Here is a 17,268-nt window from a genome sequence, read left to right as displayed (position 1 = left end):
AAGTGCAGATATGACCCATACCCCATCCGACCCTTTCTTCCACCACTTGATCTTGAGAAGACCAGCTTGTTGCCCATGAGTGGCCCTAAATGGTGTCACTGCAGATGCCTAAATAACTGAAGAAGTTACATTGCAAGTGGTTTTTGAATCATTACTCTTCGGGGGCCCAAACAGCCTCACTTCCTACTGAAAAGGAGTCACAGAGAAGGAGGAAATCAAACCCTAATCCAAGTTATCCTTTCAATCCCTGGCCTGGGTGCCATATCGAGCTTCCTGCTTTCTCCTGTTCTGAGAGGGGAAAAGCCAGCTAAGCAAATAAGGCCAAGGGGGGCCTGGCAGGGGGCTGAGGTAAAAGGAAGGGGAAGATGGGAGAGTTAGCTGCTGCCAGGGCAAAGAAAAAGTCCTGCGGGTTCAAGTATTTCAAGTTTTATCATGTATCTCATCATCTAATCACTTAAACTAGAATGCAGCCTGGTTGAGGCCAATTTGGGGTCTTCTCAAAGCTGCTAGACAGTCACCCCTGCCCTGTCACATTCCACACCCCAATTCCAATAATGATAACAATAAGTAACCATGGGCACCAACGAAGAGGAGAAAACCTTGAACAGGCTGAAGAAAGATGGCGCTCATGCTGTCCTTTCAGCTTCTAAGGGTTCACTATTTCTTTCAAGAACTCTGACACCAAAATGAAGGAGGGAAGGTTTTGTCCTAAGGACAGGGGAATACTGAAGTTTTTAGACAGAGAAACAGGCCAGTGAATATGGACATTGAAAAACCAAAACTACATAGTAGTTGTAGGCTTAGAAAGCAGGAAAGCTACCACTTCCTCTGAATAGGAGGACACAGAGAAAAGGATGGGCAGAAGACACAAAAGCTTAAGGTACAGAGCAGGAGAGTTGAAGGAATTCCTATAGATGGACTCCATCTTCCCAATGCAGCAATCCAATTCAATTCTACTTTGAGCTGAGTGAGTAGGGTAGGACTTTGAGGAATACCAACACTTTAGAATTATCCCTCTGAAGAACAGGAGAGATTGGATAAGAGATGAGCCAAAGGACTGCCAAACAGCTGTGAGGGCCAAGCTAGCAGAGAGCATGAATTTGTAGGGGCCCCAATCTGCACTTTTGAACTTTCTCTAGCAAGATCTGGCAAGCTAGGAGTAAAAAAAAGTACATGTTGGGGGTTAGGCAGAATTAGGGATTGGCAGGGCAGGGGTGGTAACTGGTTTAAAGGGCTGAAGGATTCTGGGACTGAGATCAGTGAACTGGCTGAGCATAGGGTCCAGGCCAGTCAGGAAGGCTGAGCTTCATCTCTGTGCCATCTTCCCTTCCTCCTCATATATGTATGTATGTATGTATGTATGTATGTATGTATGTATGTATGTATGTATGTATGTATGTGTGTGTGTGTGTGTATACCCTGTCTACTATCTTCTCTCCTCCGCTGCCTTGAAAAATCCTCAATTCTCCCCAATTTAAAAATCACCCTCATTTGACCCTATTGCTCCTTCTTTACCTACTGGCTTTTTTCTAGTGTCTCTTTCTTCTAAGTATCTTGTTTCCAAAATGTCCTCTTCATCACCCATTCACTCCTCGAGTCTCAGACCTCTCTACTGAAACTCATTTCTCTAAGGTCATTAATGACAAGCAAATCACCAAATCCAGTGGCTTTTCCTCCACCCTTATCTCCCATGGGCTGCCACTGCTGATGACAAATTCCCAAGGAGGTCCCTTGCCCCTTTGCTTGACGTGCATATACCCTACCTCCTCCGTCTCCTCCTGCCCTTTTCTGGCCCCTCCTAGGTACTGAACTGTAAATCTTGGGCCTTGGCTCTCTGCCTCTTCTCCCTCAGGCCCTTGGCCATTGCCAGGATTCCAAGCTGGAAAGGAAGCACTGGATTAGCCCCATTTTATAGATAATTTTACCTTCCGGGGGCACAGTGCACATTTCTACAGCATCACTAGGATTTGTGCTGGATACACTGCACTGTGATCTCACTTGGAGGCAAATTCTTTCATTTAGGGCCACTTCTTCAACCCGAAAGGTCTTTAAACTGATTACCTAAAGTTAAAAACAACAACAACAACAAAAGACCATGATTATACCCTGCGAAGAGAATACAATTAAGTGAGAAAACAGTGTCGGACCTGAGAATCGAGCTGCATTTCACTTGTGGGGCCCCGACCCGTGATGTCATTGCCTCCACCAAAACAGATGAGAAACTGCTTTTCAACTTGGAGTCTTGGAGGACTTCCCAGGCACTGAGAGGTGATGCCACTTGCCCAGGGTCACACAGACAGTGTGGCCCTGAGGAAGGATCTTACCCTAAGGTCATCTCTCTATCCACAACATTATGTTGTCTTCCTCTTAAATTTAATTGGAAAAGAAATACAAGGTGCATCAAAATTGCCCAGTACAATCCCACATACCTTGAGAAACAATGGGACATAAGCAAATTAAACTTTCACAAGGTGATATGTGAAAATGTACTTCAAATAAAGAAAAACGTGTCCGTTCCTAATTGTATCTCCAAATAAACCATATCCTGCTTTGCAAGAGATCTGGCTTTGAGTTATGGAGATATCTGTGCAGATAAGTTTTCCACCTGATGGTTGGTACATAGACCATCTCTGCTCAAAATCTCAAGGGAATGCTTAGCATTCCAGCATCTCACATAAGATAATACACTCCAGCTGAAGTAATTGTATTTCCTTTTTTTTTCTTGAAAAATTTTTATATTTTGTTTTTTTCAGATTACATGTAAAAACAATTTTTAACTTTTGTTTTTTAAAAAAACTTGAGTTCCAAATTTTCTCCCTCCCTGAGATGGCAAACAATTAGATATAGATTATACATGTGCAGACATGCAAAACATACTTCCACTAATAATTGTATTTTCAATACTATCCCTTCAAGAACAAACATCTATGCTTAGACTATAACATAGGGGTCAAGCTCAGAATTGATGGGGAACCCAAACCAAATGGAACCATATGAAGCCCATACCAATGGTTATTATCTATATCCTCCACAGATCAGTTTTCCCTCTTCTTCTCACAAGAGCTCTGAGATAAGCAGAACTTTCAACTTTGAAGAAGCTATCTCATTAAAGCTCAAAAGAGGGAAGATTATTCTCAGCCAACTCTACCTTTTCCTCTTATTGGCTGCTTCGGGCCCAATGAAGGACTCAATAGAAACTTGAAACCAGAGTGACCCCTGAAATGACCCTGCAGGACCAGGGCTCATTTGGTTGGCTCATACTATATTTCTTTTCTCAGAAGAGGCGCTCCCTCCTAATCAATGCTTCCATGAAACTACTATGGCTATGGTAACAGGTTTTTGATGGATTCACTAAGTGGGATAATCTGGTCTCTCTCCTGGTGATGACATACCCAAAACTAGGCTAGCACAGCCTTCTTGTATTATGGTAATAATATCCAATCACTTTTCATTCTACAGTGGAAAAAAACACAATTTATTGTAATGCTTAAGAAATGGTTAAAAATCAGTTTTTCATTTTTATGGTCCTAGAATCCCAAGCCTAAAAATGACCTTCCAAGATTACATACTCAATCACCTTAAGATATTTAAATTCTAACTCTTGAATCCTGAATATCTTATCTAGTTAAATTGTTGCTTTAATATACTTCAAGGAGATATGAAAGATACATCATAAATACATAATATTTCAATAAATACATATAACACAGTGAGTAAAGACATTAGAAAATGTCAAGGATAGATTATTTCTAATTATTTTCAACCTTAGGTCTTAAATTCAAGTGTTTTGAAGTTTTGGTTGCAAATAGATACTTTCCATCTATTAACTCAGCACACTGTCTATAACAAGGTAATGACTTTATCAATGATACTGTCCACATGGCTCAGTCTCTGGGCTCCAACATCTGCCTTTCTCTCCAACAGAGCTGAGGCATCAATGGTACACGACTTCCAAGAGGGACCACACAGTCCATTTTTTTCTTTGGAAAGATGACTTCTCATTCATAATTGAAATTGAATGATTAGGCTCTTAGTACAGAGGTAACATCCAAGAGTACATAAGCTTCCTTCACTGAACTTCTTAAAGGCAGAGACAGTCACCACTATGCAAGCAAATTCAGGCTAATCTTTAGATGATGTCCTCCCCCCCACCTCGGCCCCAAAATATCAATCCTCCCTCAAGGAGGATGTCATATCATTACTGGAGTGTCACTGTTTTGAATGATATTTTTTGTTCCTCGGGAAAATGCAAATATGGTATTCCTGGTCCACCTCAAACCCTTATCAACTAATACCTTGTTTATGAGGGCAGCCTAGGATAGGCAGAGCCTCTGGGAGACCCTTCTCACAACTATGTAAAATGCTGATCCATCTGCTTTGCAAGCCACAGAAGGGCACTAATTAATATTACTCCTTAGTAACGTCCTTTTTTTTTTTTTAAGGCAGTTGGGGTTAAGTGACTTGCCCAGGGTCACACAGCTAGTAAGTGTCAAGTGTTTGGTCTGAGGCCGGATTTGAACTCAGGTCCTCCTGACTTCAGGGCCAGTGCTCTATCCACTGTGCTACCTAGCTGCCCCTAGTAATGTCCTTTTTTAAAAAAAATTTTTTCTGGTTATACTTTAAATTCCAAACTGTCCCTCCCTTCCTCCCCACTAGAGAAGGCCACCATTTGATACAGATACACATGCACACACATATACATATATGTATATGTGTATATGTAAAACCATATTGTGCATACTTCTATTTATCAGTTCTTTCTCTGGAGGTAGATAGCATCTTCCTTCATAGGTCCTTTGTAGTTAATTTGAATATTTATAATACTCAGAATAACTTAGTTGTTCACAGTTATTCTTTGAACAATACTGATATTATGGTATACAATGTTCTCTTGGTTCTACTCATTTCACTCTGCGTTATTTCATGTATGTCTTTCTGTTTTTCTAAAATCAACCTGCTCATCATTTCTTACAGCATGGTAGTATTCCATCACAATCATATGCCACAACTTGTTTAGCTATTCCCCAGTTGGTGGGCATCCCCTCAGTTTCCAGTTCTTTGCCACCACAAAGAGAACTGCTATAAATATTTTGGAACATATGGGTTCTTTTCCTTTTTCCTTAATCACCCTTAGGAAATAGACCTAGCAGTGGTATTGCTGGGTCAAAGGGTATAGACAGTTTTATACCTTTTTGGCATAATTCCATATTGCTTCCAAAATGGTTGGATCAGTTCACAGTTCCACTAACAGTGTATTAGTGTCCCAATTTTTCCACATCCCCTCCAACACTTGTCATTTTCCCTTCCATCATTTTAGCCAATCTGATAGGTGTCAGATATCTCAAAGCTGTTTTAATTTACATTTTTCTAATCAATAGTGATTCAGAACATTTTTTCATATGACTAGGTAGTTTCGATTTCTTGTCTGTTCATATCCTTTGACTATTTATCAATTGGGGAATGACTCACAGTCTTATAAATTTGACAAAGTTCTCCATATATTTGAGATATGAAACCTTTATCAGAGAAACTGTCTAGGAAATCTCCCCACCCCCAATTTGCCACTTTCCTTCTAATCTTGGCTATTTTGGTTTTAGTTGTACAAAATCTTTTTTAATTTAATGCAATCAAAATTATCCATTTTACATCTCACAATCGTCTCTATCTCTTGTTTATTTATAAATTTTCTCCTATCCGTAAGTCTGATAGGTAACATGTTCCAAGTTCTTCTAATTTTCTTATATCTCCTTTTATATCTAGGTCATGTATCCATTTTGACCTTATCTTGGTAAATGGTATAAAATGTTGGTCTGTACCTAATTTCTGCCAAGCTGCTTTCTAGTTTTCCTAACAATTTTTACCAAATAGTGAATTCTTATCTCAAAAGCTTAAATCTTTACATTTGTGAAACACGATGTTACTGCAATCATTTACTACTATGTATTGCATGTCTACACTGATTGACCTTTCTATTTCTTAACCAGTACCAGACAGTGTGATAATTACCACCTTATAATACAGTTTTAAGATCTGGTATTGCTAAACCTTCTTCCTTTATATTTTTTCCCCATTAATTCCTTTGATATTCTTGATCTTTTGTTCTTCCAAATGAATTTTGTTATTTTTTTTTTCTAGCTCAGTAAAATAATTTTTTTGGTAACTTAATTGGTATGGTATTGAATACGTAGATTAGTTTAGGTAGAATTGTCATTTTTTTATATTGATTCTACCCACCCATGAACAATTAATATTTTTCCAATTATTGAAATCTGACTTTATTTGCATAAAAAGTGTTTGATAATGATATTCATGTAGCTCCTGGGTTTGTCTTGGCAGGTATACTTGCAGGTATTTTATGTTGTCTGCAGTTATTTTACATGAGGTAGGTATCTCTTACTATCTCTTTTCATAGGGATTTGTTGGTGATATATAGAAATGCTGATGCTTTATGCAGATTTATTTTATATCTTGTTACTTTGCTAAAATTATTGCTTCAATTTTTAGTCATTTATTTTGTTTGTTTTTATGTTTTAGTCTAAATTTAATGAACACCCTAACCCCCTAAAAAAAGAACATTTCTATACAGAAAGTATGACAGGAAAAAGTTATATGGGAAACCATGAATCTTTTATTACATACAGTTTACTTTCTCAGTAATCTCTTAATTTCAGAAACCTAAAGTCCTATTCTGAAGACATTAAGGGCAACAATAGGAAATATAAACACAATCTCTTGTTGTGGGGGGTCTAGGGAGCTTGGGGTAAGACTGGCAGCATGGGGAAGAGAAACTGGTTGGATCAGATAAGTTAACACAACAGACCAGAAATTATTCAGACTGACCCAGTGAAAATGAGGTTCCTTACCACGCTGGCTGCACAGTGACGAATTTTTTTGGCACAGACCCTCGGAAAGACTGTTTACTGAAGTGCTGTTATTGGCATAAGTGGAAGTAGTACATATACTGTTATACTCATCCTTGAAATATTGAAGTGTAATGAAAATTTTACTTAAATTCTAAAAGAAAGGTTAAAAGTTGCCCTATTGACTGTGCAAGTTAAGATAACTTCTTATTAGAAGCAATTACTGACTTTTGCCTGAATTCACTCTAACTGGTTATGTGGCAAGAACCTATCCAATGGGAACAGCTGATTCCACATCCATCCCATAAATATTGTAACCTTGCGAAACAAAAACACATGTGATTTCTCACCTGGATCTTCTGTAGATGGCCAGATTTTGAGGATATTCCATTTTCTCAATATTTTTGTTTGAAATGTAACTTGAAGATCACAAAGAGAAATCCCAAACCAATAAGAAATGGTAATTTACCCAACCTTTTGCAGAATTCTTGACACCAATTTTGCATTACCAATGCAATAAATAGCAAGAAAACTTACCCTTGAATGAAACATACCTCGTCCTCCCCCAAATGACTATCATACCACAGCTTACATGTTGCATTGACACCTTCAGGAGGACTCCACTGCCAATAGATAGTACAGAGGTTCTTCACGGAAATGCTGAAATTGGTCACAGGTGGGGGATGGGCTTCTGTTCAAACCAAGCATAAGAAAAGTCTTGTTTTGTTTTTTAAACAGCTATCTCTTGGTATTATCGATGCCTCATTGAATCTTTTTATTTGTATGTATGTATTGAAAATGTAGACCATAGTTTAGCTCGGGGCCTTAGCTTCTTCCTCTGTCTGGAGTCCACTCATATCTCAATTTTCAACAGCCACATTCAGAGTCAGGGTATTATAGGCAGCTAGGGGGCACCACAGTGTACACAGTGCCAAGTCTAGAGTCAGGAAGAATTCAAACCTGGCCTCAGCCACTTCCTAGCTGTGTGACTCTGGGCAAGTCACTTAACCTCTGTAGGTCTGAGTTTCCTCTATGGTAAAATGGGAATAATAATAATAGCACCTACCTTCAGGGTTGTGGTGAGGACCGAATGAGATAATAATATTTGTATAGCACTTAGCACAATGCTTGGCACAAAGTAGGCACTTAAACACTTGTTTCCTTCTTCCTTCCCTACAGTCTTAAGGCTGTTTTAGTGAAAGTGAGAAGCCTTTCCAATTTTTTTTTTTTAGTAAGTCTTTCCTAATGACCTAATAGCTTTTGGAGCAGCACTTACTTGGGTTCTGGCTTTCTCACACTGCGCCCCCTCCCCATCTCTCCCTCCACTCCCCCTTTTCCCCAGTTGTGAGAGAATTTAAAAGCACTCTGTGGTTCCTGAAGGCACCTGCAGCTCTGGATCACCTGAGGAGACGGAGATGGAGATGGAGACAGAGATGGAGAAAGTACTTTGTGCCCCTTCCAGTGTTCCAGGAAAAGAAATCAGCTGCTTCAGCCAGGGTTGGCTTACTTCTATACTCTCTAACCATATGACTGGTTCCATCTTTGAGGGAGGTATCACCCAATCTCATGAGTTTCTTTTTCAAACTTGTGGCCATTCTGACAAACATTTCTACTTTTTTTTTTCATTTCTTCTGCTAACTTTTTTTAAATATAAATTTATTTATTTTTAGTTTTCAATATTCACTTCCACAAGTTTTTGAGTTCCAAATTTCTCTCCCCTCCCCGCACCCCAAGATGGCATGCATTCTGAATATCCCTTCCCCTAGTCTGCCTTCTCTTCTATCTCTCCCCCCTCCCTTCTCTTATCCTCTTCCCTTCTATTTTCCTGTAGAGCAGGATAGACTTCTGTACCCCATTTCCTGTATTTCTTATTTCCCAGTTGCATGTGAAAACATTTTTTTTAAACATGTGTTTTTAAAACTTTGAGTTCCAAATTTTCTCCCTCCCTCCCTCCCCACCCACCCTCATTGAAAAGGCAAGCAACTCAATATAGGTTGTACGTGTGCAGTTATGCAAAACACTTTCTTAGTAGACATGTTGTGAAAAACTAACTCTATTTCCCTTAATCCTATCCTGCCCTCCCATTTATTCTATTCTTTCTTTTGACCCTGTCCCTCCTCAGAAGTATTTGCTTCTGATTACCCTCTTTCCCAATCTGCCCTCCTATCACCCCCCTGCTCTCTTGTCCCCTTCTCCCCCTATTTTCCTGTAGGGTAAGACAGATTTCCATACCCAATTGAATGTGTATGTTATTCTCTCCTTAAGCCAAATCCTATGAGAATAAGATTCCCTCATTCCCTCTCACCTTCCCCTGTTTCCCCTCCACTGTGAGAGACTTTTCTGTTTTTTTTTTTGTGAGATAATTTACCCCATTCTACCTCTCCCTTTCTTCTCTGAGTATCATCCTCTCTCATCCCTTAATTTTATTCTCCAGATATGACCCCTTAATCTTCAACTCACCCTGTGCCCTCTATCTATCTATCTATATATACATACATACATACAATTTTTTTCCTTCAACTACCCTAATACTGACAAAGTTCTCATGAGTTACAAATATCATCTTTCCATGCAGGAATGTAAACAGTTCAATCTTAATAAGTCTCTTATGATTTCTCTTTCCTGTTTACCTCTTCATGTTCCACTGGAGTCCTGTATTTGAAAGTCAAATTCTGTTTAGCTCTGGTCTTTTCATCAGGAATGCTTGAAAGTCCTCTATTTCACTGAATGACCATTTTTTCCCCTGAAGGATTATACTCAGTTTTGCTGGGTAGGTGATTCTTGGTTGTAATCCTATCTCCTTTGCCCTCTGGAATATTATATTCCATGCCCTGCGGTCCTTTAATGTAGAAGCTGCTAAATCTTGTGTTATCCTGATTGTGTTTCCACAGTACTTGAATTGTTTCCTTCTGGCAGCTTGTAATATTTTCTCCTTGACCTGGGAACTCTGGAATTTGGCTACAATATTCCTAGGAGTTTTCCTTTGGGGATCTCTTTCAGGAGGAGATCTGTGGATTCTTTCAATTTCTATTTTGCCCTCTGGTTCTAATATCAGGGCAGTTTTCCTTGATAATTTCTTGAAAGATGATGTCTAGGCTCTTTTTTTGATCATGGCTTTCAGATAGTCCAATAATTTTTAAATTCTCTCTCCTGGATCTATTTTCCAGGTCAGTTGTTTTTCCAATGAGATATTTCACATTGTTTTCTAATTTTTCATTCTTTTGGATTTGTTTTACATTTTCTTGATTTCTCATAAAGTCACTGTCTTCCAATTGCTCTATTCTAATTTTTAAGGAAGTATTTTCTTCAGTAATCTTTTGGACTTCCTTTTCCATTTGGCCAATTTTTCTTTTTAGGGCATTTTTCTCCTCATTGGCTTTTTGGACCTCTTTTGCCATTTGGGTTAGGCTGTTTTTTAAGGTGTTATTTTCTTCAGCGTTTTTTTGGGTCTCCTTTAGCAAGCTGTTGACTTGTTTTTCATGATTTTCTTGCATCACTCTCATTTCTCTTCCCAGTTTTTCCTCTACTTCCCTTACTTGCTTCTCAAAATCCCTTTTGAGCTCTTCCAAGGCCTGGGACTGATTCATATTTTTCTTGGAGGCTTTGGATGTAGGAGCTTTGACTTTGTTGTCTTCTTCTGGTTGTATATTTTGATCTTCTTTTTCACCAAAGTAAGATAATATAGTCTGACTCTTTTTGCGCTGCTTGCTCATGATCCCAGCCAATTACTTGAGTTTTAAACTCTTTGTTAAGGTAAGAGTCTGCTTCCAATGTGGAGAGTGTACTGTCCCAAGCTTCAGGGGTTTGTGTAGCTGTTTTCAGAGATACTTGTAGGGACCTGTAAATTTTCAGTTCTTCCAAGGTGGTATGATAAGGGGCGAGGTGTTTACCCCTTTCCCGGCCTGTGACCACAAGTATTCCTTTCTATCCAGTAACTGTGAGGAGGGGTTCCTGTCCACAGCTACTACAAGCTCCACCACGCCAGCACTCCTCCTCACCCCAGCACTGCCGCCCAGAACTGTGACCCAGATCCAAACACGGGCAAAGCAAGAGATTCCTGCCTCAGCACTGCCAAAGAGATCCCTGCAGTCCCTCTCTGATCAGCCACTGGATTCCCCCTCAGTCTGTGGGCCGGAAGCTCAGGAAGCAGCTGCCCCCCCCCAGGGCCAAGCTCTTGGGGATTGGAGTTGAAACCCCGCCTTCCTCTCTGACCACTGACAGAAACAGACTTTTCCCACTGACCTTCTAAGTTGTCTTTGGCATTGGTGGATTGAGGAGTCTGGAAACCTCCGCAGCTGCCCGCGATTCAGTCCTTTGAGGCCTGCTCCAGGTTTGCTGTGGCTTGCGCGCCCACGCCGCGCTGTGCTGCGCTCCCAGCCCAGCACGATACACCTTTCTGATCAATCATCCAGGTTGTCTTGGGCTGGAAATTTGTTTCACTCTGTCTTTTTGTGGGTTCTGCTGCTTCAGAATTTGTTTAGAGCCATTTTTTATGAGTGTTTGGAAGGGTTTGGGGGACAGCTCAAGCAAGTCACTGCTTTCACTCCGCCATCTTGGCTCCGCCCCACTTCTGCTAACTTTTTACATCATGTATTCACATCAATTTTAACATCGAGTGTTTGCCACTTAACAACTGTACTCTCTGTTCTGCAGATACAAAGAAGAAATTCTAGCTTTTAGCAGGATTTCCACGGGTAAAGGTTGAGCCATTGGGGTGGGTCCATTTTAAGGACAGGGAACAGACAGGGATGTGAAATAGTACAAAAGGGCAGGGGGGCAGTGAGTAGTCCAGTTGGACTGGAATGTGGAATGTATGAAAGGATTTAAGAGAAAGGCTTGAAAGGAAGGTTGGAGTCAGGTTGCATAGGGCCTTGAATGCTAAGATCAGAAGGTTATACTTTATTTTGTAATAGGTAGCCCTGGACAAGTTTTGAAGAGTGGAGTGACGGGATCAGGGTGGGGCATTACAAAGATTACTTGTATGAAAGGGAGCCCCTGAACACAGGAAGGCCAGTTAGGAGGCTATTACAAGAGTCTTGATGTGAAAGAGAGGAGAGAATCAAAGATGATTCCAAGTGCTTGAGTCTGGGTGACTGGGAGTATGATGGTACCATCATAATGAGTTGCTAGTCAAGGGAAGATTTTTTAGAGGTGAAGAATTTTGGCCATGTGGAGTATGAGATGCCAATGGGGCTATCCGTGTTGCTATGTCCAACAGGTAGACATTGAGTAAAGGAGCTCTGAGGAGAGGTCAGGCAGAAACACAGGTGTGGATGTTATCTGCATTGAAGGTAATCATTGAAGCCACTGGAACAGACAAAATAATAAAATATAAAAGGAGAAAAGACCTATAGAGAGAAGAATTATACAGATGAAAACTTAGGGGGAAAATGAGAAGCTAGCAAAGGAGTCAAAGAAAAGGAGATGTTGGAGAAGTGTCTCAGGAGAGGATGGAGGATCAAATGAGAATAAGCAATTCATAGGCTCACAGGAAGGGCCCTTAGAGGCTACTGAACGCAACCTCATTTCACAGAGAAAGAGACAGGCTCAGAGAGTTGAAGTGACTTCCCAGGGTCACAAAACTCCTAAGGCTCTGAGGCAGAATTTGAACTCAGGTCTTCCTGATTCTAAGTCCAATGCTCTATCCGATATAATTTACACACACAAAACTGTACAGAGAATTGTGCTAGAATGGGGGTGGGAGAGATATAAAATGTAGTTAAGATACAGTCTCTGGTGTAACTGAGCTTACAGTATACATAGAGAAACATGATACAAACTAATGCTGTATTAATGCAACTGTGTAATTCACTGTATTAGAGAGATGTAAATTAAAATATTATGTGAGGCAAATTGGATAGAAGGGGGGAAAAAAAGAAGATCAGTGCCATCCAAGGAGAGTGATGGGATCAGGAGCCAAGTCCTTTTAGACTAAAATCACAGGGATCTCAGATGAAAAAACTGAGGGCCAGGGAGGTCATCCAGGTAGGAAGCATCTGAAGAGTTTGAACTCAAGCCTTCTGACACCAGCTCTTTCCACCTTACCTTGCTGAGTATCTTTAAAAAAAACCCTTTTAATCTGGTCTTATGTACTCTCCCCTCCCACAAGCATCCAGATTTATAACCCCAGCCTAAGTGTAAAAAGGCTAGGTCTTATCTCCGCTGTCTCAAGCTAAAGGTCTAAATCTGAACATCACTTATTTTCTGGTAGAAAAATGTATATTCTTGAAATTTCCTTCAGTTTTCAATGGCAGTGAAATTTTTCAAGTTCTCCAAAGGCTAAAGAATTACAATTCTGCCCAGAAAACTTTCTTCAGCAGCAACGATTTGTGGTCTGGATGTCTTGACTGACCTCAGAAGATCATAGAGTCAGAGCTAAAAGCGACATTAGAGGCTGAGATGAGGAACTGGAAGCTCAGAGAGTTGAAGTGACTTGTCCAGGGTCACCCAGCTAGCAAGTGTTGAAGGCAGGATTCAAACTTGGATTTTCCTGATGACAAGGGCCAATGTTTTTCAATAACGCCATGCTGCCTCTCAAAGCAGCAAGAAAGGGGCGGGTAGGTGGTGCAGTGGATAGAGCACTGGCCCTGGAGTCAGGAGGACATGAGTTCCAATCCAGCCTCAGACCAAACACTTGACACTAGCTGTGTGACACTGGGTAAGTCACTTAACCCCAATGCCTAGCAAAAACAAACAAAAACCCCCCAAAAATCAAAGCAGCAAGAAAAACTAAAACTTTGGATTTCAAGTTTAGAGAAGGAAAAATAATCCCTTGTTTAGTTGATTACAAATGACCAAACTCACTATTCTTGAGCTGATGATGAGTTTACAAAGCTTTCCTACAAAACCTCAGGTTTTAATCTCTCCTATGTGAACACATTAATACCGATAGAACACGGTGGTTTTTTGGGAAGAGATAAAACCTTGGCATTATCTCATCACCTTACAGAGACAGGATGTAGTGTTGATTTTGCTGGGCTTGGAGTTAGAATGGGCTGATACTTGCTAGTTTTATGACCAACCTCTCTGAGCCTCAATTTTCTCATCTGTAAAATGAGAATGCTATTATGCATACTGCCTACCTCTCAGGGCTTTTTTGAGAAAAGTCTTTCATAAAAAGCTCTACATCAATGTGAAGAATTATTATAACCTTTGACTCATTTCTCTCTATCCTTCAGTCAATAACCAAGTCCTGTCTGTTTTTCTTTCAAACCTCTCTTGTGTTTATACCTTCCTCTCCATTGGTGCATCTGACAAGATATTGAGTCCCTACTTTGTACAAAGCACCAAGATGGAAAAAATGTATCAGACGTGGCCCCTGCTAGCAGGTTTGTAACCTAGCATCCCAGGACATTCTGCACATGTGAATTAATCACCTATTTCTAGATGCCAGTCTTTTTCTCATCTAATCCACTCCACATAAAAAAAAAAATCTTCCTTAAATGTTACTTTCATCATGTCATTCGCCTACCAAAAGCCCTCCATGGTTCCTTGCTGCCTATATCAAGTCTAACTTGCTCTTCCTACCTGGTTAACATCCCATTATTTTTCCCTATGCTCTGCTCTGGCCAGATCAGCCTCCTCAAAGTCCATACACTGGGCTCATTTCTCCCTCCAGGTCTTTTTACTCTCCATGTTTCCTTCACCTGAAAAACACTCCCTTCCTTCCATCATTTAGAGTCCATCCATCTTTCAAGGCCTGGCTCAAGTTCCTCTTCCTCCGTGAAGCTTTCTGTGGTTACTTCAAGCTTCATCAATTGCTTTTTACTGGAAACTACATTATTGGCCCATTGTTAAAAATAAAAAAATCCAAAAAAAAAAACCCCCAAAACCACCAAGGTAGCTAGGTGGTGCACTTCCAGAGTTCAAATCCAGCCTCAGACACTCACTAGCTGAGAGGCCCTGGCCAAGTCACTTCACCCTGTTTGCCCCAGTTTCCTCATCTATAAAATGAGCTGGGGAAGGCAATGGCAAACCACTCCAGAATCTTTGCCAAGAAAACCCCAAATGGGGTCATGAGGAAAGAGTAGGACACAACTAAAAAATGAAACACCAAAGGAACCCAAAACAACGCAACCTATGAACCACTTTGCCTGATTTTGCTGCCAGATCTTCCCTACCTTCTAGCCTCAGCCTTACCCAATTCCCTCCACCTCCCAGCTTGGAAACCTAACCATCATTCACTGAGTTCCAAACTACCAATCAGAAACGAAATTTTGGAACCCAACAGCTTTGTAAGATGGAGACCGTACTCAGTTTTGAGGTGGTCCTCGTGTTTAGGACGCAGCTCTGTATAGGGAAACAACGTCACTCGGTCAAGAAACCTGGCCTGTAGCTTCCTGACTGACAAGTGACTTCACCATCCTCTATGCCAATGGAGAGAACAGTGGGGCTGCTTTTGGAGCACCTGAGTCTGAATCTTAGCTGTTAGTAGGCACTGCGGCAAGCGTCTTCCCTTCTCTAGGCTTCTGGCTTCCTTCCTCCTAAAATGTGGGAGTTCAGCCTGGATGTTCCCTCAAGTTCGTCTAAGACTCAAAATCATGTGATTTTCTGAATCTTTTCTCCCCAGTGAGACTGCTAAGCGCTTAATGTATATGTATTAGTTAATCAACCGACTTTAAAAGCTGGGAGTCAGTATATAAAAGAGAATTTCAATTTTTTGGAAACCTGGGGATAACAGGAGTGGTTTTCCCCCACCTCGATCCTTAAACTATCAACAGCGCAAAGCCTAGCAGACAAGGCAATACTAAAAGGAAATTGTGAGAGGTTTTCATTCCCTTTCAGCCTCTGTCCGTCAGTCCAGGGACCAAACTAGGCTCTTGCCTGCGGGGCTGCCCTCGGCGACTCAGGCGCGGTGTAGGGGGCCAGGCGGCAGCCTAAAGGCAGGCTCAGGCTCTACTCCGGCTCAGCAGCTCAGGTAGGGCTGCCCAGTGGTCGTTACTCTCTTCCCCAACCCCCGCCTCCGCCCAATCCCCTGCCGGCCCTAACGCCCCCCAGCGCCGCTCCCTCGAGACTGTTAATCTCCCCCGGCCGTGGAGGAACTTCCCGGCTTTCAGTCGGCTTCAGATCCCGGGAAGGATAAAGGGACAGGACGGGCTTCTCCGGCCACAAGTTCAGGCAAGTGTGGCTGCGCGGAAGCCCAGCTGCCGATGGTGACCCTAGGCTTGACTCTGACCCCGGGTCCGATCCGATCAGGTCCATCCCAGTCGCTCCCCCCCCCCCCCGGGTGCCACACTCACCGGCCGAGATCTCGGTGAGCGCCGCCGCGGCCAACAGCAGGCAGAGGATCGCCAGCCCCTCCATGCAGCCCCTCGTTCACAAGACTGGCCAGCCGTGGCCTAAGTTCAAGGGCGGCGGCGGCGGAGGCGGGGGGCGGGGGTATTGGGTGGAGGAGGAGGAGGCGTCCGCCTCCGGGCTTCCAGAGCCACTTCCCGACTCCAGCTCTCGGGCGCAGCCCGGGAGAAGGGGCGGGGTCAGACGGGAAGAGCCGCGCCGGGCCCGCCCTCTCGCCCCAGGTAACCTGGGAGGGCGGAGCCCTCGCTCCGCCCCGCCAGACACCTGGCCAGCCTTCTCGCCCCGCCCCCACCCCCTCCTCGGCGCAGCCCGGGCCCGCCGGGCCGCCTTTCGGAACCAACGCAATCCCAGACTCTCCGGTTCCCCTCTGGCCGGGCTGGGGCGGAGCTCGGGCTCTCGGGCCGGACGCCTAAAGCCTCTCCGCCCGTCAGGCCTCCGGGGCTCGCTCGAGGGCGCGCGCAGTGGCTTCTGGGGGCATGGCACGTGGATGAGGCCCGCACCGGGATGGTGGGGCTGGAGAGGCGACAACTCGTGAGTTGGGAGTGGAGGCCGGGGCCTGGAGCCTGAGGCCCGCCAAGCCGACCCAACGGCCCGTGGCTCCTTCCCCACCGCCCCAGAACCGGGCTGCCAACAAGCCAGGGGCCCCAGGAAAGGGCCTGGGCCTGGAGAAGGAGAGCCAAGGCCCCACTATCAGGCTGAGGTCACGAAAGGGTCGACTGTGGCCAGGATGAGGATCTTCGTTGCATTTGGAGACACTGAGGAAGAGAGCCCCGGATTTGCAGCTTTACATCCTACCTCTGCCACTTACTACGTGAGTGGCCTTGAGCAGTCTCTTTCTCCCTCTGGGCCTCAATTTCCTCATCTGTAAAAGTAGAGAGTTGGATTCAGTGACATCTAAGAAGCTGTAAATTCTGTGATTCTATGAAAACATAGCCTCTTCAATTTATTTGTTTGTTTTGTTTTTGGTGAGGCCTTCGGGGTTAAGTGACTCACCCAGGGTCACACAGCTAGTAAGTGTTATGTGTTTGAGGTCGGATTTGAACTCAGGTCCTCCTGACTCCAAGGCTGGAGCTCTATCCACTGTGCCACCTGGCTGCCCCAACAAAGCCTCTTT

At 42.9% G+C, this 17,268-nt stretch overlaps 1 protein-coding gene across 4 annotated transcripts in view; it reads right to left on the bottom strand.

Moving 5' to 3' along the window:
- The window catches only part of IL13RA1 (interleukin 13 receptor subunit alpha 1), a 48,352-nt gene extending 31,816 nt beyond the window's left edge, over positions 1 to 16,536 (bottom strand). The window contains exons 1-3 of one of the 4 annotated variants that reach the window (XM_020963414.2): positions 16,100 to 16,536; positions 7,415 to 7,551; positions 1,926 to 2,061 (exon numbers count right to left, since the gene is read on the bottom strand). In XM_020963414.2, the coding sequence (XP_020819073.1) occupies positions 1,926 to 2,061; positions 7,415 to 7,551; positions 16,100 to 16,163 (337 nt within the window). In that variant the 5' untranslated portion in view covers positions 16,164 to 16,536. Of the gene's footprint in view, positions 1 to 1,925; positions 2,062 to 7,397; positions 7,552 to 16,099 lie in introns of those variants that run through there. The other 3 variants (XM_020963413.2, XM_020963416.2, XM_078147854.1) reach the window with 3 other exon arrangements.
- Positions 16,537 to 17,268: the final 732 nt, after the last annotated feature.

This window comes from Phascolarctos cinereus, unplaced genomic scaffold, assembly GCF_003287225.1.
Source record: "Phascolarctos cinereus isolate Bilbo 61053 unplaced genomic scaffold, phaCin_HiC Scaffold_8;HRSCAF=390, whole genome shotgun sequence".
NCBI classification, from domain to species: Eukaryota; Metazoa; Chordata; class Mammalia; order Diprotodontia; family Phascolarctidae; genus Phascolarctos; species Phascolarctos cinereus.
The sequence above is the reverse complement of the archived record's forward strand: the minus strand, read 5'-3'. Positions and strand labels throughout refer to the sequence as shown.